Genomic DNA, 24128 nt, shown 5'->3' on the forward strand with positions numbered 1-24128 from the left:
ACCTCATGCTGCAATTACATTTGCAACAGCTAACTACACCAACATAACTGATTTAAGCTGCCTACACTTATACTTTCACAGCATTCATGTTTTTTTTCTCCACTGTGTTTACCCTTCATTCGTTGGATACTGATTATTCATTTTGTATATTTTCCAGAGAAACATGTGACTGAAATTCATGGTTATCATTAGGAAAAGGTTACTTGTTTCCAGTCACCATGGCGAAATGTGTGAAACTGCTATAGTAATCGGAATGAGGAGATCATAGTAAATGGAATCATTGAAAACAACTGAGCAAACCGTGAATGAAAAGTTGACTTGATTGGAATACCACCAGTAGAAAATGAAAAGACCTTAATCAGAGACCACTAATCACTATGGAGACAAACTACCCACACAGTGTTCCTTCCCAGATTGGCTTAAGAGTTCAGGTGTCAAGCTGCTGAAGACCAGTTCCAGTAATGTAAAGCTCAATGATGGCAGGAAAATAATTTGCAATATGGAATATTTACACAATTCAATAGTCTTATATTTTGACAATATAAATCTTTCACCTGAATCACCAGTGATGAACTGATGTTGATCTTCAGCAGGAATTTTTCTTTTTTTTTTTTCAGATTCCATGCAATATTGCCAGATACATACAACTAAAAACAAAACAAGACCTACCTGAACAGAAAAGTAATAAGTATAATATTACTTAATATTTAAATATAAAATACTTAAAGTAATAAGAGTAGTAAGAGTAAAGCATGTAGCATTGCTTAAATCTGCATGTAATGCTCTGTCTTACGTCACTTGCAAAAGTATTTTAAGTAAAGTAAAAGGAGCCCATAACAGAATTCTTAGTGTTTGCTCAGTTATGGTCCGAGGATGTCTTACTCTTGAACTTTCAATGCACTAATCATTAATTCCGTGAACAGGACATAGCATTGGGCTGAGCTATTGGAATTTGAGCTACTTGGGCAGTCTGATGGAGCTGACTTAGTGATGGTTAAATACAATAAATTACTTGCCAGTGGTACAATGCCAATAAGCCATTGGTTGAACAGCTGCTTTCAATGAAAGATGTGAATATAATTCCATTTTTAATGCCTAACTTGTGTTACTGTATACTAATACAATGTACTGAGTTTGCATTCAGTGTACATTAACTCCTACAATAAAAGTCAAATATTCAACATCATGAACTCGCTGTATGATGTGTGACATTTTTGAAACATACTTTCACTTGAAGTATCCGAAAAGCTGAATTACCACTAACAAACCAGCCATTCAGTGAATGAATGTATTTATGCCGAAATTTTGACACATACTAAATACTAATACTAGCTGACTGCATTTTTAAAATTGCTTTTGCAAAAAATGTCATCACTATAATTATGATGCTGGGGGCCAAAACATTGTCACAATGAGGATATTCATTCACAAATTAAGCTGTGCACTACTAATGATACTATTACAAATATATTGTTAGCCATTCTGTCACAATGCCTGGATATCATTTGCATTGGCTTTCAATCACTTTTTCACTAACATGGAGGGAAAACCTCAAACTAGCTAACTGCACTCAAATGGGTGTCTTTTTTGTCTCCAGTCATTTATTTTCAGTGAAGTCTTTGTATGCCAATTTAAATTCATCTTCAACAACAGCCACATCATTTAACCCTTGACCTCAGATGTTGCTAGGAAACGTGAAGAGGCCTTGAACCAATGCAGCCCTTGGCGGCCCTCACTGTGCCACCATTCAGGCCCTGTCTTTGGGCTCCTTCAAGCTTAAAATATTCTGCATTTCCTTTCTCTGCCTAAGTAAACTGATTGTCCCCATTCTCAACCATTCTTGCATACATTTCAGCCCGAAGACAGAGGAAGCTACTTTAGCCCTCGCCCACCATCAGGCTGTGATTCAACCACCATTCATGTTCAGCGCACTTAAAAATTACCTGTGAAACAAGCAGAACTTTGGCCAAGTGTGGAGAGGTACTCTGCCAGTTTACAGACCGCAGTGGCGCTAATTCCCATCTGAAAGGAAACTGTGGAGGAGGGCTGCCCTTTGACTGGCTACACTGGCAAGGCTTGCTGCCGAACACTAATCAAACTAGGACACAGGCCTTCTGTCTCTCTCATTAATAATGCTAATGAAGAACCATGGTTTTTAATGAGGGCTTTTGATGCCACAGAAAACAATTGGATCTTGTTTATTGGGTCATCCTGTGGTACAGCCGGTATGCAAAATGTATGTTTCCTCTGATAGGATGTGCAAATCATAATTCAATGATCAATAATTTTGGCTCAAAGAAAAAAGATGCATCACATGCTACACTTGGCGGCTCTGTCAAAATATTACTGAAAGTAGTTAAGAAAAGATTCTGTTCTGTTGCCATTTGAAGGGGCTTCTCTTGGACCAAGAGACTTCAGGATTGAAACAGGGGGTAACATTGGAAAGAGGGCAACACAGATGGTGGTCAGCCTGCATTCCAGCTATAAGAAGACATTAACTAGACATTAACAACAATTTGCAATGACTGTGCAACAAAATAGATTCAGTCTTAACAACTCCATAAACTTCTTAAAACAACATTTCAGATATATATTCAGTTTATACATTATATGGTGCACATTTTACATAGAATGTATGTGATATCTTCATTTGATCAGATTTGCCTGTACAAGTATAAAGAAGAAAGTACAGACGGAACAGGACTGTGCTGCTAAACCTCACGGAGTAGCCTTGTGAAGGTGTCAGACACTCAGGCCTGAAATGACACAGTTTCTCTCATCACAGCACAGCAGGACCCTCACGCAAACCCCAAAACTGAGCTAAAAGGTGTGACCCTCATGCCCATGTAGCCCTAAAGAGCATATGATGAGCCCCTTCAGAGACATGATGAGTGTCCGAATGATGAGTGTCCAAAATTATGACAGGTTATTTTTACTGCATTGTTTTACAAAAAAATCATATCAATCATACCAATCACATTAACCACCCCCGTAGCTCAAACCATTCAAACCATACTCACATTGCACAATGTCACTTCAAGTCTGACTAGTTGTTTGGCTGTTGCATTTGCATGTCTTACTTCCATAGTATGAGATATTTGCATATACATACAGTGCATTTTTAAATTCATAGAAACCAGTCTTCTCAAAAACCCTTCTTGTAGTCACATTGACAGTATTGGAGGAAAGAGGGAGGAGGGAGGATGAAGTCAGAGGAGACCTGGGAGAGCCGAGGTGAGACAGCGAACAACGTAAATAAAAACCCCCCTCTCATCGTAAGCGTGGCCTATAAAACGAGCTAGGTGTTCTTCAAGCAATGACACATGGCGTATGGTTTTTCTAACAGCACCTACGGAACAGTGTCCCCGACCCTCCCCGGGCCACCTCGCTCAGCCCCGAATCCCGTCTCTCAGCTCCAGCGCACAAAAAGAAAGGCCAGGCTGCTCCTCTCGGCCGGTCGCACCGTACCCCCACTTTTACCAGCACACCCCACACCTTGTCATTAACCAGCTGATATCTATTAACTCGGACTACGGAGCGCCTTCTGCCTGACTGCTCCGGCTAATGACGAGTGGAGAAAGGATTCTGGGGGGGGGGGGGGTTGGACACACCACAGAGCCGGGATCAGAGAGCCTGCCGACGTTTGTTTTGTCTCGTGCACTGATTCCAATTTATTGACAATATGCACAAACACCATGTTGAAATTTTGTGCTGGCAAACTTGCTGGGGACCAAAATGGTGGCTGTCTCTGTTTTTTTTTTGCATTGTTCATAAGGACTGATTTAACACACATCAATGCCAGTATTTCCTTAATATCTTTACTCCACGAGATACCAGACATATACGCTTTTGTTAGCTACAATCAAAAAGGCCCCCCTCCTTATCATGCTACAACATCCCCCACCTCCAACCAACCCCTGGCTCCCCCAAGCAAGCTGAATATCAACACAAACCTGATGTCATGTATCCTCGAGGTGACTGGGAGATGAACGGTGGAGGGAGGTGTTTGTGGAGACGGTAGTCCTTCTCGCTGCGAGACCTGGTGCGCTCTGAGGCCCGGTCGGAGAAATCGGAGCTAGGCCAAGCCCGGCGCAGGTTGGTGCTCCGCGTCTTCTTCATCGTGACAGCGCGGGGGGCTACCTGCGGCTTAATCCCTTCCCTGCATCAGCCGGGCCCCACAGCTCTGCGCTCCGAGTGCCCGCGGAGATCAGACGGGAGACATGGCTAGCTCTCCTCCCGCTCTCTGCTCTGTCTCGCTCACATACACGCGCCGCACACACGCTCACAGACACAACAGACACGCAAGTACCGCTGGTTGCTGCGACTGCCTCCGATCCAGACTGAGATGACTTTGGGTCCCCTTCCTTTTCCTCGGCTGATCCAATTTTACACACATCCCACAATGCATTACACTGCGTTTGCGGTCAGTCCCGGCTTATAGCTTCCAGATTCACGTGCAGAGGAGAAGCACATAGTGTAGCTTCTCAGCCGTGGGGGGTGGGGGGTGGGGGGTGCAAGGGAAGAACGAGAGGGGAGGTAGGGGAGGAATGGGGGGGGGGGGGATGGTTTGGTTGGATGAAGTAGGAGGAGGTGTTGGGGGGCCAGAGATTTGCAGCGTGAAAGACCCCGGGATTCAAACAATAGCTCAATTCAGCACGGGAGCGCTTAGCCAACTGTGAGCCGCAAACACAAAAGGCCCAAACAAATTAGAAAACCCACGGCCTTTGGGTTTGACCTAAAACCCAGAGGGAGAGCCAGTGTCAGACGTCGTCTTCCTGGGATCGGAGATGAGCCTCCATCGCCCAAACGGCAGCGGGACGGAAAGGGAGCGGGTAAAAAAAAAAGATCCTCTTCTTCACTGGCCAAAATCCTGTCAGGGAATCAATAAAGCCCGCTGTGTAAAGACACATTCATCACAAGGCAATCTCCAATGAGTGGCTCCTCGGCTGCTGCTTCGCACACCTTCATAAAGGGTGTGTGTGTGTATGTGTGTGTGTGTGTGTGCGTGTGTGTGTGAGAGCCCGTGCGTGCGTGTGTCGGCTGTGCGAGGGTGTACGCAAGCGTGTGTGCGTGTGTGAGGGCGAGTGAGGCAGAAACCCAGAGCGAGGAGCGTGTGTGACACAGAAACGTGAAACAAAAGACGGAGGCTACACGCGTCCTAGGAAACTGGTTATTCCTGCGGTACCCGGAGCTGCGGCTGGGTGTTTTTTTCCTCTCCCTCGCTGCACTCCGCTCCTGCAGCCACGGCGTGGGAGCGTCTCCCTGCTCTCCGGCTCTCTGCTGCTGCTGCTGCTGCTGCTGCTGCCTCGCTGGGCTGCCGCTGCTGCGTTCGCCTCAATGGCTTCCCCTGCCTGCAGATGCGGCGCTTGGTGCGAGAGAAAGGGGGCAGGAAGACAGTTAGCCTCCCCGTGTCCCCTGCTAATGGAGGAGCGGTCTTACGTTAGACGTCCCTGATCCAGTCAGGCTTTGCATTCTACTGTAAAACACCCTTAGGCTCGCTCAATCCCCTGGCGCCCAGCCCAGCCTATGAGAAGCCGCCGGTATATTTACATACAAAGCCGCACAATTTTTAGTAACTGCCTTGGCGTCTCCTGCTCGGGGAGGGGGGGGAAATAAAAGAAAAAGCCCTTATCTACTCTGGCTGCTCTGGCAAAGACACAGTGCTGCCGCTCGCTCTCCTTTGTGAGCTCCCCCTCTTTCTCTCTCTCTTTTTTTTTCCCTCCCTCTGTTCCCCCCTCCTCCCTCCCTCCTCCTCGTCTCTGCGTCGTACGCGCGGTCCGATTCCCCAAGCGGGTCAGCGCAGGGAACAGCTGCGGCAGGAATCCTCTGGAAGGTAATTAAAGGGATCCTTCCACGACAGCGGGAGCGGGGACGCGGGAGGCAGAGCGGAGTCCTCTCAGCAAGCAGCACACTAACCCTGCTCCCTGGACCGAGCCTCTCTCCACAGCTGCTCCACTCCTTACAGCCAATCACTCCCTGACAACGGCCCACCAGACTGGGGGAAAGGGGAAATCACCAGTTCCAGTGCTGGTCAAACACTAAATTATTTATTGAGTGCTACACAGGGAATAGGCTGGGTGAAAGGGGGAGAAGAGGGAGTGCACAGAGTACAGCTTCCACACTAATCACACTAAAAAAAAAAAACTTGGGAGGCACAACAGTTTTTGTCACTTTGTCCATTTTTATATTTTAGTCTGTAGTGCTTGCAGAAGTAATTGGTACAAAACCTCTGTGATAGTGCACAAGTTTCATTCCACTACCTTGAGTCAAATGCATGGTTTCTGGTTTTGCCCAGCTGGATTCACTAGAGGAGAACATCAAGGCATAATGTTTTTTCAATGAGGGAGAGGTCAGAGTTCAGTGGCGCATTATAATGTAGACCATCTCACCCGCGCTTTCCCACCAATTCTCCCCCTGACAATGGGTTAACAGTTTAACAAAAATGTGTCTTTTTTTCAGGGCTTTGGGGTACCCTCCATTCTGCACTGGTTAAAGGCTAAACAGAGGGAGGACAAAGCTGAGTGATCATCCATAGCCTATTTTAAGAGCAAGAAGCCAAACCCAGGGACAAGAATTTCTAAAGTACAAAACAAAAAATTTTCTTAGATTTCCAGTGAGATTAAGAATATTTTTCCAATCTACTAAAGGCAAACAGATGTATTATCATTACAATCATCATGGTAGCGCTGTGCCATTACAATAACTACTACTGTCATCAATTAAAACATGACCATTGTTGGTTGTAACAGAGGCAAAGAAATGTCTGACATTAAGTAAGACAGCCAAAATGAATTCTGAGTACTTAAACTTGGTTTCACCCTGCGCTCATGTATGCAAAATATTCTTGGATTTTCTCATATGTTCTGAGTAAGCAGTCCTCATTAACTGAAGCTAAACAGAGAAGCAGATGAGAGGGGCAGTTCCTTGCTATGAAACACATTTAGACCCAGACAAGAGTACAACCAGCACTGCTGTTGAATGTCAAATTCACTGCATGTGTCATTCATATGGAGCTACCTCTGCTCTGCGTCCATTTTATCAAAAAATCTACTTGGCATATGCAATCATATACCCTTACGCTCTGTGGTTGTGAGAACCTGTTTAAAACCAGTTTTATGACATTACAAAAAGCACAAAATTAAAAAAGAGAACAAATGCTACCTGTCCAGAGTGTGGCAGCCCTTTCAGAAACCACAGAAATAAAACATTTGACCGTAAACATCATAGCATAGCATAAATAGCAAAAGTGTATTTAAAAATTTCATTATATTGGCAATGATTCAATATGCAATTTCAAAGGCGGTCTGTGCTTACTGAGCCTGAGACTTGGAGCATTACGGTGAACCATATATTTCAACACGCTTGAAAAAGATCTCTCTCCCATCCACTCGTAAAATGGAAATGTGTTTATTCAACCAGCATGAAAATAACTAACAAACACCTCATTAAACCTCCTGTAGGCTGTTAATGTGTCTGCAGGCAGAATATACGACCGTGGCGGTGTCAGCTCGGGAAAGAGCTCCATCCAACTCCGTGGGAGTTCTATGGCTGCCTGACTGGGGTTTTCAGTCAACTGAGAGTTCCCATATTAAAGATAATGCACCACAAAGCAGATAAGAGGCTGTGTCAGCTTGTTTAAGGTTTACAATAAATATGCTCTAACATCCACCCTTAAATATAACTTAGCCTTAAATTAGCAAATTTTGTGAGAAGCCAATAAGCAAATATAATTTGGCTATATACAATATTTGTTATGCCCAAAGCATTGTCAGCTCATGTTGAGGGGTTTAGAGGCATTGTCTATAACCAGTTTGACTTCGCTGCTTCACTATGTGCAGCACAAGTGTGCGGCTTCACCAGTCACTCACCAGTCACTTACCGAAGAGGGACATGAGGCAGTAGGGGACTATTGCACAAAGCGCATGAGTGTGCTCCTTTCACCTCAGATGCATATTTCGGAAACCCTGTGGTTTTCCTACACTACCATTGAACGTATCCATCAGCACGAGCAGTGCTCTGGGGGCTCTCTGCCAGCCTGGTTCTCCTACACTACACCCTGTTGCATTTCTCCTGTGATTTCATGCCCTGCAGTTTCCGAATGGTTAGTATTCCTCACACCATATTTTGGCCTCCCCCCCCTTTTTTTTTTTTGGCTGCTCGAACCGGTGGGTTCACAGTGGTAATCTCTGGGTTGGACCTCGGTGTCGCTTAAGTTAGTTTCAGCTCATATTTCAGGCAGTGTTATGTCAAAGCTGCCAGCGATGACAGGAATGCAGAACCATAGCACACATGCTTCTACTCACAGACAAAGCCGGCCATATGACCCTGTGCAGCCCAAGCAGGTTGGGGGCCGCCCAAAAAGCTCCCTAGGGACCACCTCCCACTCCCCTGGTGCCCCTCCCCACCTCTGCACTCTACAGAAAAGAGGGCCGGGTCCCTGTGAGGGTAATTCTGCCCTAGCACACTAGTTTGCACATTATCTGGATGACTTCAACTTTTTTGTCTGGGAATCTAAAAGCACATAGTCCTTCGGGAGGCGGTGAAGATCTCCTCAGGGGCTGAACAAAATATGCTCTGAATTATCAGTTAATACCACCACCACCCCGACCCCCCTCATAGGACCTCTCTTATCCCCATACAAAATAGCATATCACTGTTGCCAGTGAAACTTGCAAATTTGCTTTAAAATTCCATTTCCTGCTGCCAGAGAGAGCTCAGAGTGTGCTGGCCAAACCAAGTCCCCTCTGCGCTCCCGTATAAAGAGATCCCAATGGCCGCAGCGCTCGCTTGGCACTTAAATGATTTCACATTCTCCGGTTCATGTGTCAGTTCAGTCATACCAGTTTCAAAAGCCATGAACCGAAAGAGCACGGGGTTCTCTATCTGCACACTGCCAGTCCATTAAAGGTAAGCCCAACTGTAATAACAGCGGCCCGGGCACGCAGGAATTTGGGAGCTCATGAAGTCTCGGTGGCTAACCGCTCCCAGCCCACACCCGGCCACAATGGCCCAATGACCGCGCTCTTCCTACCAAACGTCAATTTCTGTAAACAAGAAGTAATTATGGGCTTCAGTGAAGTAAATATACAGTAGATGCTGAGTGGTACCAAGCCATGACTTGGTGGTTTCAGTCCCAAGTCCTTCGCAATCATTTAATGAGGAATTTAAATCTCTATACTGCACAGAGGGATCTATAAATGGATTCCAAACATTTATCAAAATAACACCCATCAATAGGCCTGGAATTGTTGGACTGCAGTGCTCATAGTATTGAATTCTCATAGCACTGTGGCTGTCTATGATTTGGTTTGATATGGAAAAACTGCAACTAATTCCATCCATATGAATCCCCAAGCATAATTATCTACCATGAATCTAACACATGTCACTGACATGAAGGAACATCTCACTATAATGAGACAATCAGACAAGACTGAGTCATTAACAGACATATATAATGTACAAAAGTCAACATCATCACTCAACGTGCTTAAGCGCAACATCTTAGATATCTCTGACTATGTTATTACTGTGTTGCAGTCTGTCCAAAAAAAAATACAAGATACAAAGCATACTCTATCCTCTCTTGCTCTCTCGCTCTCTCTCTCTCTCTCTCTCTCTCACACACACACACATACACACACACACACACACACACACAAAGGCATACTCACAAAAGCCTAGCCTTTGACATTTAAAATGGGTTTGTTATTTCAGCCCCTTCCTATCATGATGTCTGCCGTCGTTGTCATTCTTAAGGGGTAAAATCAAAGCCTTTAAAGTCCACGAGGGAGCAGAACTGATGGTCTGATCTTGGACTGGTGCCACAATTTCCCCTTCATTTGCCCCAGTTCAAACTACATGTATCAGAAGAATAATAGCCATTCACCTGCAATCCTGGTTTAGATGTACCAAACAAGACACACAACATGTGACCTCTGTTATCTCCCTGCAGAAGAAGGTGAGAGAAACGGCTGTTTGACCACAGCTACATAGCATCTAAATGCTACATCACATCTAAATTATCAGACCTTTCAACACAGTAAAACACTCTTGTAGCAGTCATCAAGCTGGCCTACCTTCATGGAAGTGTCACTTTTAGGCCCTTCTAAACCACAGAAAATGATTAGAAGACTTTTAGTTGGTTCAGCTATCAAGGATGCCCTCAAAGCATGTCATGGCTTGTCTTGGCCTTGCACCCGAGACCCTTCTAGTGAAGTGCTTGCCAAACTGGCTGCTCTATCAATTTAAATCAGAGAATTCCAGAACTCCCCACTCTTTTTCTGATAACGCTGTGGGAACAATTACTTATTTTCTCGGTGGTTTTGTTGTCGGCTGCATGATTACGCATAAAAGCAACAGACATCCAACAGTCTGGACTTGCAGTCAGTGTGGCCAGCTGTTGTTTGGATTTGATAATCAACTGTTTTATGAAGAAAGTGAACACTTAAGTCTGACTTCCTTTACAGCTACAACTTGCCGTCAACAGAGGAGTATACAATATGGAAAGAGATTTCTGTTGACCAGAAACATCTTTAAAAGAGGAAGGATCCATTTAAAACATGTGCATGATGTGACATGGAATGTATATAATTGAGGTTTATCGTGAAATAAAGGGCACTTCAGTTAAATTGAATACAGAACATATACAATCATATTTTATCACTCCACCTCCTTTTTTTAGTTATACTGCTGCAAAAAGTACTCAACCAGTGCCTGCTATAAAAAATCTACAGTATTGTTTCATGGAGAGTGAATACACAAATAAATTAAAACTCTGCAGCATATTTCATTATTTGCATATTCACTCTCCATTAAATGTGTCATTTCATCCATATGTTTCATCCATCAGAAAGTCCTCATTTTCCAGAAATGCCCATAGGCAGGTGTTAGAGGTGGCTAAAGATATTTTTCTGATCTGAAATTTTTTTTTTCTTAAAAAAAAAAAAAAAAAAAAAAAAACTTTCAGAGGTTGCTCAGAATGAATGAATGCCATGAACTGAGTATTCCTGTGACCTGTGGGTATTTGGTTTTGTAAAGAAATGGTTAAGAAGATCTGTTCCATGCCTTAGCAACAGACACACAGACTTCATTCAAGAGTTCATTGTTCACCCAGCATATACTCTGTAATACATCTGTAATTTGGTCTCACTACATAAAAGGTCACTCTTTGCTCAGTATCACATAAATATTGGAAAGCTCTGTGAGCACAAAGAAGAGTTCAAGCACAAACGCCTACTGCTAAGGGAAGCTCATGTTCAGTCACCCCTTCATTAGTGCACTCTTCCATGTAGCCCTTTCAAAGAGAATCCTTCATATGAAATTGACTGAAATCCTAGTTACAGAGAAGCAATCAAGAAGATACCCTTTTTACTGCACAGGGGCTGAGGTAATGGGATATCTTTATTAACAAGTAGCTATATCGACAGCAAATCATACATTACATTGCATGGTGGTCTGGCAGTTCGAGGTAGAATACAAAATGATCTCCCTAATGGGTCTTATGAGTGAAATTTGTTTGTTGAGAATCTTAAAAATATATAAACTACTGTTGCTCAACATTGCCATAGAAAATCATCACTGTCTCCAACCTTTATCATACTGAATGGTCTTTGTTGAACGGCACATCGTTGTCTATCCTACAGTTACACCGCCATCACAGCTGAACCTCATAGCCCACAACTACCTTGTCCTGTGACCTCCAAGGCTTTTTCCGACAATAATCTACAAATAATGTTACAGACTAAATTTGCCAAACCTTAACTGATGCCCTAATGCACTAGAATTTCTACTGACAGACTATGGAGCATTTCAGAGACCCATGTTTGACCTATTCTCTACTACATCACACAATTGTTATGAAATACCTCCTATGAGCTACTACTGCACATTTCAGTGAGAGCTCTGAGCAAACCAGTGGATCTGAAATGCCAACATACTGCTTCTTGCTTCCCCAAATGTCAAATAAGTTCAGAAAGAAAAAGAAAGTAGAAATAGCCTAGGTGTGATCTTGAATATTAGACTCCTTCTTTACAAACAGTCCTGAAGATGCAGACACGTGTTAAAAAAGCAATTCAGGAGATCGGTGGAAAACTACTTTTGTCATGAATGCAATGTTCTTAGCAGGGCAGTCACCATGGATGGCACAAAATTAGATTTGTGACTGTCTTCTGTGAGTATGTAAACCATGCTCCATTACACACTTGCAGCAAAAGGTGTGATGTAATGACAGCTGAAAAAAAACTGAGTGAACAAAACCAAGAAAACACTCCTGTGAAACAATTGTTATTAACACTCACTTAAGGCTTGTTAAAGAGGATTCAATCACCCAAACTGTTTAGCTGGAAAGCAACCAGAACCATGTTTTGAAATATTTTTTTACAATATACGAGATGTGTTAACAATAAGGCTTGCACATGATAAAGTGTTCATGTTGACATTTTGCTTTATTTTCACCAAACGTTAATTTCCCCAAAAAAAAAGAACCTGAAGTAAAACTCTATTTGTCACTTAACACTTTGTTAAGTGCTTTGTTTCTTCTGACTAAAGAGTTAGATGCTCACCTTCCCAGAACCAGGCACTCACGGATGTGAAAAAACCCGATCTACAGCTTAAAGTGGCCAAGCCCTGACCATTGTATTGGTTGGAGGAGTGTCTAGTGCATAAAGTAATCACTCCACTCCAAAGTAATCACTCCCACACATTCTGTGGGAGTGGGCGACTGCACCCATCAAGACCAACAGCAAATACACTCTCCCTATTTGTCCAGCTGCTTATCTGTGGACCATGAAGCAAACCTAACAGGAGCAGCTGTGATACTGTCATCATCAGAGCAATAGCGATTTGTTGCGGTATTAGTATTGTTCTATCTTCTACAGACATAATGCTAGTGAATATTGGGGGATACCACCCTGCACTTGCCTTTAAGATATAACATTGACTTTACAACCCATATTTATAAAGGTGAGGACCTATATCATACAAACCTGCTTTCATGGATAAATTTTCTTGAGTTGTGACAGCCTAATCTCACATAAGAAGAGAAAAGTATATGTGTATGTTGTACATGTGTTTTGCAAGTCTAGTTTTAACTGTATTACTTGTTTCTCCCATTTACTCTGTGCAGCAGTTTGTGCAATGTAAAATACACATACACTTGGTGGTGATGTTTGCTCAAGTATGTGGTGCTTTGATTCTTCAGATTTGTCATTTGCTTGAATAACTGTGGGCCTTATCTGGGGGGCAGTATTCGGTGCAACCAGTTTTCTTCTAATCAGACAGTCATATGGGGTTAGTCATCCTAACCCTAGCCCTAACTCTGACTGTAACCCTTACTGAATTTAACCCTAATCCATTATAAAATACTCTGTACACTGTTTCCTATGGTACTACTCATTTCCACAACAGTTAGGCAATTTTATAATTAAAACCACATACTTTACATTGGAAATGACTCAAAAATCTATCTCATCTAAAAATAACATACACTGTAATTGTTTAAATGCGGGACACTGATGTAATCACTATTTTCTTCATTCCTGTTGATATCATATGATTCCCATTATAAAGGTCACTTCTACAGGTTTGACTGGGGCAGACTGTTCCTTTGCAACTGGAAAAGCTGGTCCAAATGAGAAATTCTTCCATTATAGGTTCTTTACACGAGCGTTGAACTGGACTAGCCAATACTAAGTGATCAGTTCTCCATTCTGGGATTAATTTGTTTGAATTTGTTTGAAAAGCCTGCCCTGGGCTGCAGTTTAATCTGTGTAAATGCAAGTTGATGAGGGACCACCCTGGATCTGAGGCTTAAAAAGAAAAGAAAAAGAGAAAAAAAGAGCACGGTCTTTCTGGGATCGGCCCCAGAGTGCATATTATCCTATATTTCATTCTGCATGGCTATGCAGAGCCATTCACCATCAGGGTCACATGGAATTATCCCTACTGGAGTTTGTGCCAGGATATTCAGTGGACTTTTCCCAACTTTACGCACGGTTCCAGAAACACTGCATGTCAATGCACCCATTATTCCAGCCTACCGCTTCTTTCAAATACAGCTTTTACATGGAAGGAAACCAACTGAAATCGCTCAGAAAAAAAGAGCATACCAAATCACCATGGACTCTCCCGATTTAATAAGGCCATTTCACTTTGCACTTCAACATGCAGTGCCCACCAATGAAAGATGACCAGGGCCAGCTTTGCAGCACGCACCACTACAATCTCATGATGATAATCTTCGAGGGGCAATTTTTGAGTGTCACAAGTGTGACAGTGTGAGTGTGAGACAAGTGTGTGTGTAGTAGATAAACTGTTGCTTTTTCAAGACAGGAGAAATTACTTGACATTCCTCAGAATCTTACAAGACAAACCTTAATGGCAGCATGGAAAAGGCACCACAAATGATTCCTGCTGTATGGCATTAACAGAATATGGAACCTGCAATGAGCAACATAACTGTAGAATCTTGCAGGCTACTTGACTGGCGAAAAGAAAACAATATCCTGATACTGACTCCGACGCCAGCACTGACTGGCGAATGTGAAGGAATGACATCGTCTCTGTTCCAGTCTCCAAAGGAAAATTCCTCTTAAAATCTTTTTTTTTTTTTACTACAAAAAGTGAAGCAACAGAAGTAACAGCAATGTACTATAACCTTTAACACCTTAACCATGCTTAAACTTCATTTCCCCCCCAAGCCAGTTCAGCACACCTATGGAATATCCACTGCCATTTAAAACTAATCTCACAACAATTCTTCTCATTGTTCCTCTGCTCCGAAAAAGGCAAACGCCAACAGCATGTCCTTATAATTCCTCCAATTCACACATTTTAAAGATGTTTTTCCCCTGCGTCTTTCAGCCCTGTGAGGCAAGTCTGACACCTAAATGGCAAAGTTTGCCTGCACACGCACTTCCCTCCCTGGCAGGTTTGCCTTTAATTAAAATTTGTTATGGATACTTTCACTGGCTGTCAAAATTGGCATATCACCGTGGCACATTGTTCAGAGACCCCGTGTACAACCGGTCTCAGCCTCTCCGATGAGCCCTTCATTCACACTATGCTGGCTTCTCATTCATTTCAGATTTGTGCATACATGCACTTGCATTCAAATAGGGGAGACCATCTGTACCTAGCACACCATACTCGTGTGTCAGCAATGCAAGCCAAGTCAACATGAGTGTGAAGCACACCTGTAATCAAATGTAACACATGCAGCATTGGATGTTTTCTCTGGGAACTGGCACAGCATGTCATTGCCTGAATGGTATCAAATTAAGTCAATAAGTGTGTACAATGCCACACAGGACTGAGGGGCTGACATCACTCGCCTTTGCAATCCAATTCAATATACTTAAATGTGCAAATAGATGCGCGTTTGCTCCACAGTAAGGACTGCATTTTGATTGTTCTCAGTTCACCCCTTGTCAGCTGCATGCATGATATCATACACTAGAAGGAAATTACCCTTATCCGAATCTGAGGCCCATGTGGTAATATTTATTCAATGTGCCCGCAATCAACATAATGTTTGAATAGCTGTGTGGTGACATGGCATGTAAGTAATCTCATGAGTGAATTAGCACTCTGGGATATGTCACCAAAGGTTAGCATATGTTAAGACATGCATATAATAAAGAGAAAACTAAACAATCACACTAAAGATACAAGTGGCATAAGTCACAAAGAGCCATAGCAGAAGGAATATTGCAATAATGATGCGTAGTGCTTGCAGAAATTTACGGGTGTTGTCAAATGCAAAGCTTTCTCCGCAAGGCCAAACAAGAGCAAAACAAATTAGAAAATATAATCAAAATAACTTTAGAAGAAGGTGCCTGAACATTACTTCTTTTTAATTCCAGAGTGGGTCAAGGAAAACTAATAATACTTGTGGTTATCTGTTACATTGTAGTTAATTTCTTTAGCTCTTTGAGTAAACATATAGAGCGACAATTACACAAGAAATTAATATGAACCCACAGTACTAAGCCAATAGGAAACCAGATTACTATGCTTTGGTGGAGAATACATAATCAACTATTTTTAAACTACTCAGGGTGTACAGGCTAAAATACTTCTTAATCCATGAACAAAACATTCAAAATCTTCAACATCCCTCTATTCTTACTCCGACCCACTGGTGCAGAAATAATGGTGAAACCTGCTATTACACCCCCTCTAGTGGTAAAAGAGTGGGCTACATCACTTTATTTTACTACACGTAGCATTAATAGAGATGCTACATGTTGGTAAGACAACCCCATATCTTGTTTTACTTGCTATGGTTATCCCACAACAACCTCAACCCCCCACCCCTGACACATAGAAATTGTAATCTCAAATCCAAACAGTTGAATTATCACAAAGTCAAACAAATTTTATCAAAGAAAAAGGGAAAATATCCTATCCTGGATAAAACAGTAAAGAAAAATTAAAATGAAGGAGATTGTGCTGCAATATCAGAAAGAACAGAAACAACATTTTCAGACAGGAAATCTGGGAAAGACACAACCTAAGTGAGCATTCCCACATCAAACAATATACTGCACATGGCAGCCATAAACATACAGTATGGTCTAGGCAGTGAGACAGTCATACATTCTCATAGTGCCCTCTGTTAGAAGTCTGATGAGCAATAATGTGCTAAAACCTATTCAAATGACTTGTCGGTCTTGAAAACATGGATGACTTACTTAAGCTGGCACATGTTGTTCTGAATTGCTGTCACAGCTGTCTATTGCATGATCTGTCTGTAATTTTATTAGTCAATTACAAGTGCATTATGTCTGTTTGATATTTGGTGAAAGAGAGCAGTCACATCAAATAAAACATTTAAAGTGATTACTCTCACTCAGAGATTCAGCCGGGCTGGGACATACAGAGTGTGAAATGATGATATTCAATCTTTTTTCTCCACACAATTCTAAATTCTAAGCCCAAGCTAGCCAGATAGCTTCATCCTAACTGCATCAGCGTCAGCTTGAGTATTAGCCTGCTCTGACTGCTCCGCTCATCTACTTACTACTCAATGCTCAAGTGTCCCCAGCTACTTACCATCCTTACCATAGGGCTATGGGGTGTGCTTGTGTGGTTGCTGTGTGTATTTTTTTGAGGAGATTGGGGGGGGGGGGGCTATCAGGGTCCCTCAGTACTGAGAGAACATACCACATCGCAGAGACATGACCTATGCCCTCTAAACAGCAGTAAGTCATAACATTCAGACACCTGCACAGTAATTGCTTAAGGACTGCAGAACAAGGCCCCAAGTTTTGTAAGGCATGATTGCAATGTTTTCCCCCTCTGGCCTTTTGAAATTTAGCTAAGAGAGACAAGCTAACTGATGTGAGAACAGCAGTCCTGTCTGTTCTGTTGTGCTGCTGGCAAAGGAGAGGCCTGTAGCTGCAGACAGTTTGTCTGCAGGGAGGAACCAGAGCTGGGAACAAAGTAGTACACTTAGGAATGAGTGTCGTCTCATTCGTTCTGCTTATAGGTGCTGGAAAGCGCTCGGGGAGGGAAATAGTTCACTTCTGTTCCTCGATACAGCTGTGAGCTGCTGTCTTCCAGCAAGCTGAGGCAACTTTGCAATCTGATAAGAGAATGGATGTTGCTCACAACTCAAAGAGGCTGATGGACAACATGCGTGTTCCAAGTTCCAATCATGGTTTCCTCTCTTCTTTATGTTTTTTTTTTTTTTTTTTTTTACCAGTTCTTCCATACATTCAGAAAATCCCTGGAAAACTGGAAATGCAACAGAGTAGATAAAGCCATAAAACAAAGACCAACACTAGCAAATGACAGGGCTTTAAATTTGCAACCGTTTTGGACACCGAACCGTTTGCTGCTTGCATATCAAACACATTTCAGGACAGAAGTAGCCCACAGAACATCCTAGGTCTTCCTGGTTCCTATAAATGTCTTATTAAGTCATGACAACTTTCTATGTCATGTTTTTCCTTCCACCGCCAGAGGGCAGCATTATACCATATTCATAGCCAAAAAAAGATAAGCCCCATAATTTTATAAACTTTTTTTTTTTCCCCCCACAGAGAAATTCACTTACAGAAATAGTGCTGGTTTACTGCAGAAGTCCTCAGATAGATTAATATTTCTTTTTAAAATGACAAGACAAAAAAGGATACATTCCATAGCTAAACAGATCAAGCAAAAGGATACCTACACCACCCAGTTACTCCTGTAAATGTCCCTTCCTTACTGTTGTAAATACTCCTAGATATCAAAAAGATTTATTTTAACTAGATGTTAATAATCAATACAAAACTGTGACTGCTAAACAAGCAGTAAAGAGATTCCAGTCATGGTGACCGTGAGCGGTAACTCCCATAAGAGGATGCACCTTAAATGAAGTAGGTACTTAACCCTCTCATCACAATCTGCAGGCAAGTGTACTGTAATATAACAAGTTGAGTTTAAGGTAGGATCTTTGGTCAAGTCAAATAATCACTACTTCCATCAGCTATGCCACTAGTGCAACAATTTTTCAATTAACCAATCTGAGGGATTTCACACATTGTCTTTGTCAGTTTCATATACAATATGTCTGTTTGTCTTTGACAAAAACAAACACTGCTTCACTGTTATGCACTATGATTTCCTACATAACACACATATCATTACTACAAATTAAAATCAACGACTACTAAACTTACACCCTGCTGCATACTTTCTTTTCAGTAGGCACCAGGTCACTGCTGTGGGCTTTGAACTATTCGATAAAGATAGGTATGTTTACCTTTGTCTCGCCTTGTCTTTGGATTCCAAAGTCTAACCTAATTGTTTTCAGTGTTTTAGTACCAGAATGCATTAATCCCAATGAGGTAATGCAGTTCTCCTGGTAAGATCAGAAAGACATTCAAGCACCAGCCAAACTGCTCTGTTGTAGCATCCATAACACAATGAATTCTAAACCAGCTGGGATTATTGTATGAAACATACATCATCTCTACCCTGACAAACAGAAGAGAGGGAACATAAATCTGCCTGACATTAGAATGGAGACACACATAGCTGAACTAATTAAATACTGCCCAGTGTGGTGAGAAATAGGCAAGCGCTCACACCGGGGGGAGAGCAGTTGGGAAACCGGTGCGCTCCTGATTGCAAGGCAGGAGGCTGGGAGACAGGTCCCTGAGAGGGGCTGCTGATTTATGCGTGGGGGTGACAGCAAGGGAACGGAATCCACCTGCACAGCCAGCAGCCCCACAGCTTTCACTGGGATTCACTAAAAAGGCAGAAGTGGTGCAGAGCCGCTGTTCCTTACACAGCATCTTGAATCTCACGTGAACACAGAGGACGGGTGGAGGCGGTAAGGGCAAATACACAACAGTAACAATTCAAAAATGGTGGACACTTTTCGCTTTACTTAAAAGGACCCATATTTTACAGTTGTGACCAATAATTTTTTTCATTTCACACACACAAAAACACACACAGACACAAACACACATACACACACACTTGCATGCACGCACGCACACACACATATTCATACACATACAAGCACAGTTGCACACACACAAAAAAATGAATTAAAAAAGTGATATTGCACATCTATGAAAACTTCATGAATGGGACACTTCCATGAGGAAAGCTTCAAACAGTGTATAATTTCCTTTATACATTTATAGATTGGATAAAAAGCTCATGAACTACAACTAGTGAGAAAAAAATAAAAAGCCACTGACTTAATGTAACCCCTCAGCTCTGTGGCTGATTTCCACAATTGCCCTTTTTATTTGCTTTGAAGTACTCAGAAAAAAGTGAAGTCCAAATCATCCGTTGACTGCTGTGTTTCCCTCCCTTTCCTTTTATTGAAAAGAAACACACAGGATGGGGGTTTGTTTGACAACACTACTGTCCTGATCCTGCCAGCAATTTCCTTCCTTGAGGGAATGTTCTTGCCTTGTATGACTTTATCCATCTGAAAAAACAACAAAATGGTAACTGTAGCTCTAGCCAGTGAACATTGTGTAATTAAATTAAATTTCAACACTGCATCAGTAAATAAATAAACATAAGCCTGATATCAAAAGCAAAATATTTGAAATGTTTTACTTACTCTAATAAATACAAACATACATTAGCCTACTTACTCCAAAATTAACTTTTCCCATCAATAAAATTACATAAACTTCAATAATGTGCAATTACTGTTACACACATACTTGATATTAAATATCAACTTCATGAAAGAAATATTTGAATTGTACATTGCCAGAACTGTTGATATCTGCAACAAAGCTTGACATCAAGAAAGCAACTGCTGGTATTCAGAATGAAATGAGTGATATCAAAATGAGTATGTTTACGCGAAATATTAAACAATTTCCATATTTACGAGGAGACAACATGCCGTTACTTTGTTCACAATGATGAACTTGTGAAGTGCATTCACAAAAAATTGCTGAAATACATTTTCACAAATTCCAATCTTGACACACAAAGTGAACATATGACCACCTGTTATTTCACTCATGTCAGATTGTTTTGTTTAAATAAACTCAGGACAGGACAAACAGGACAGTTTTTTGAGAGTTTATTGAGGAACCGTTCAAATATTTACATCTGCAGGTTTTAATTACTAATTACTTCTGGCTATCTGCAATGCCAGCTTCACTTTCACATATAGTTGAAGTGTTGCTCAGATCTTCATCAATCTGGAAACTATAAAATAACACGGCTTTAAGCGAAACACTGCAGCCTTTTCTCTCTTTTAAGATCTTCATTTCAGCTCAGCCTGTCGGGTTCATTCCAGGTTTATTATTATTACTCTGTATAAACTACTCATATTTCAAGGTAAAAACCCAACCGTAAAATTAGTAGCAACTCATTTGTAGATCTACAGCAGCAATTACACAGACCAACTGTTTTACAGCTCTCAGGCACAAAATGTAAAGTCAGTCAAGTGTCACTCTTTCAATTACATTCTTCAAACCTAAACCGAATAATTCTGTCCAGATCTTTTGACTTGGCATGTCGATATTTTCCAGATTTACCTCTGGTAACTCAAGGCAAAAATGTAGTCTAGGGGTGCAGTATGTTATACCAGCCTGCGTCTCCTAATTCAACAGTTCTTTAGCATCTTATAGTGACTCTTGTGGCATATGTGAGTCACTCAAATGACACCAGTGGAGATAGGCCTACCCTCCAGTTGTTGTTTTCTCTGGTGTCTTGCTGTGGTGGTGCAGTGCATTGTGGGACTTGTAGTGTGAAGAAAGCTGAATGTAAAGGAAATTTGCATTCACCACATTTCAGGACTTCATAAGTATCAAGAGTGCATTGCAGGGGTGAGAAAAACAAGAGGTGCCTTTACTTCCAGTTGAATAATCACAAATTATTCCAGAACACAAATGGAACTTCATAAATTCATGCAGGATCACCTACAAAGAGAGGCTCACTAACAAAAAATGAAGAGGTAATTGCAAAGACAGGGTGATGGTATACTCTTCTGACTACAAACATGCTGAACAAGTATAAACAGCAATGACGGCTTTCCCCATGTCAGGCACGGCGCTGTTCTGCAAGGCATACCAAACACAATGGGTGAGATGCAGCGGTACAATTTACCCCTCTGTCCACTGGAACTTTACTTTGAGAGCCACCGCCGCCCACAGCTACAGCCATAAAAATTATGGTAGAGGAAATGTCATTCATCCACCATTCATTAAAGCTTTTACAACCTCCACTCCTGCTACACTCCATGTGCAACTGTGTTATAAAAGGAACCTCAATTTTCCACCACACAATGGGATGGCCTGTGGTAAAATAAAAAAAACTGTAAAAATGCACTATTAGATAGTATTGCCATTTACAGCATACGCCAGCAGGCTTTTCTTGAAAAAAAGCAACAAATAAAATAATGAATGCTGATAAGCACTGCTACTCAGATTAAAAAGACTAAAGGCACGAGAACCCTAGCACATGGCATTTACTTCATTCATATTAAAACAAGCAACAAGCAAACTATTTTGTAAATATCCCAACTGATCCTAGATGAATCAAATATTTGATCTCACAAATGCAATGACCCAATGTAGTTTCACGCTGACAAAAAGTGACTGCTACAAAGCATTTGTCAAAATATTATGACGTGATGAATTAATGCTTGAGAGCCTAAATCTTGGGAAGATGGAAATAGTCTTAAACAGCAACATTTTTGATGTGCTATATCCTATCCAACTGAATGCTTAAATTAGTTAGATTCTGCTTTTGTGAGATTTAGCTTAGTTAGGTTTGGCTGTTGTGTGAATGATGTACATTGGAGTTAAGAAAGATCAGACCTGATGGATCTGAGTTGATTTTTAGGGAAACCAGAAAAACAAGCAAACATTTGGAAAGGATCTACATATTTCACCTGACATAAAAAAATAACACTCACACACCATTCATAGGTGAACTTATCAAATAATGAGGAGTTGATTGATCAGATTCACATATAAAAAAATACATGTTCAGTTTTGTACCTGATGGCAATGTTGTCAAATAAAACAATTCCACACCTTCACAACAAACGTGTATATCTGAAGTGACAAACATACCAAAGATGTCCAGAGTCACTGGAGCGTACATGACAGACATATGCTAGCCTTGCACTGATCCAGTATAGATGCTTCGCAATCTATGACAGGTTAAGTTTCCTGAGTTATCATCTCACCCCTAGGCGTTTGCCTCAAAGCACACACAGAAAGGGCTTCTATTACTCAGATTTTAAGCACATAATTTTGCAGTAACGCTAGGACTCATGTCTTCCAGAGTTAGTGTACGCCTCTGCATTCTTATCACATAAAAGCTGCCCACACCTCTCTCCACAAACACAATTACAAAGCTTGTTTCTGCCTAGAGACCATAGCAAACTCATCCAACTGTATAGTTCAGCTAGTCCCTTTCCCACATACTGCTCTTGCCCCTTCTGGACTGTCATTTTTGAAGAATGTGGAAGCCAGCCCGAATCATTTGTTCACAGTACCGTTCAAAGGCACGTCAGAAGACTAAAGACACATGACAAGGAGCCTGTAATTACTCTGGAGTAAGACTCAGGAGGAGTCCATCCAAACCAGCGTAGCCTGTTTTACTAACAGTTTTAGCAAATTCATCTCAACGGTATCCTGTGTTTTCTATTTGCCAACAGGTGAGCTAAAAATGTGGATTGGTTGCTTACCCAGGTACTTGATCTCGAACCCTCGCGGCGGTTTGAGAGACCTCCTCATCCATCCTTCTCTCAACACCTCCAGATGATCTTCTTTCCCCTGGATAAGCAGCACATGCTCATCAATCCAGCCCAGGAAAAAGGTCTCCGATATGGCGTCGGGAACTTTTTGATTCCAGAAGTGTTGCGTGTTCTCGGCTTTGAAGTCCGCGAATATTTCATACCCAGTGTGGTGTTGCTGCGGCTTTTCGCTTTCCGACACCTGCGGCGAGTCTTCATTTCCGACCCGAGCAAGCACTATGGCCAGGGAGTGAGGGGCAATCTGCAAAAACTTATCCATTGTCTAACGAGCGCATCACAGGCTAAGCGTGTCATAAATTATACCACCGACCAATTTCCATCACACAGCACGTCCGGTATGGCGTTTTATTGCGTACTTTGTTAAATTTCCAAAACGAACACATTATTCCATGGATTCAATGAATATTTCGTTCACACATACTCAGTAACGGTCCGCATAACGGCGAAACATTTCATGAAACGGGTATTCAGAACACTTTCCACGAATGCACACATGCTCATTTACAAATATTATCGCACGCGTGACATCTGATAGCCTTATAAACGCCTAATCCATTCGAGCAACGGTAAATAGCCACTTTCCTCACCTTGCTAGCGCAGCACATCATGTTGCGGTGACCTACTTATGCATTTTTCGCAGACAAGCCTTCCACAGTTGAAAGCATATCGCTCTGCAGGCTTCATCGTTCCCTGCACATGCCACCTTTAGAATACCGCCTTCCCATGCAACGAAATATAGCGCAACGGGTTTCATTTGTACCTGGTTGTGTTTCAGCATTATGATGATGCTATTTTAAATCGCATTGTTTTACTTGGCCATATTACACAACTGCACCGCCGAGGACTTGGCATTGCGTTTCCTTAGAGTGTCTGCCCCCGCTGC

General features: G+C 42.0%; 1 protein-coding gene across 2 annotated transcripts in view; it reads right to left on the reverse strand.

Annotated features, from left to right (window-relative positions):
• The window catches only part of LOC118792867 (storkhead-box protein 2-like), a 57616-nt gene extending 33886 nt beyond the window's left edge, over window positions 1-23730 (reverse strand). Inside the window, exon 1 of one of the 2 annotated variants that reach the window (XM_036550692.1) lies at window positions 23177-23730. In XM_036550692.1, coding sequence (XP_036406585.1) covers window positions 23177-23504 — 328 coding nt within the window. In that variant the 5' untranslated portion in view covers window positions 23505-23730. Of the gene's footprint in view, window positions 1-3953; window positions 4390-23176 lie in introns of those variants that run through there. The other variant, XM_036550693.1, reaches the window with a different exon arrangement.
• Window positions 23731-24128: the final 398 nt, after the last annotated feature.

This window comes from Megalops cyprinoides, chromosome 18, assembly GCF_013368585.1.
Source record: "Megalops cyprinoides isolate fMegCyp1 chromosome 18, fMegCyp1.pri, whole genome shotgun sequence".
NCBI lineage: Eukaryota > Metazoa > Chordata > Actinopteri > Elopiformes > Megalopidae > Megalops > Megalops cyprinoides.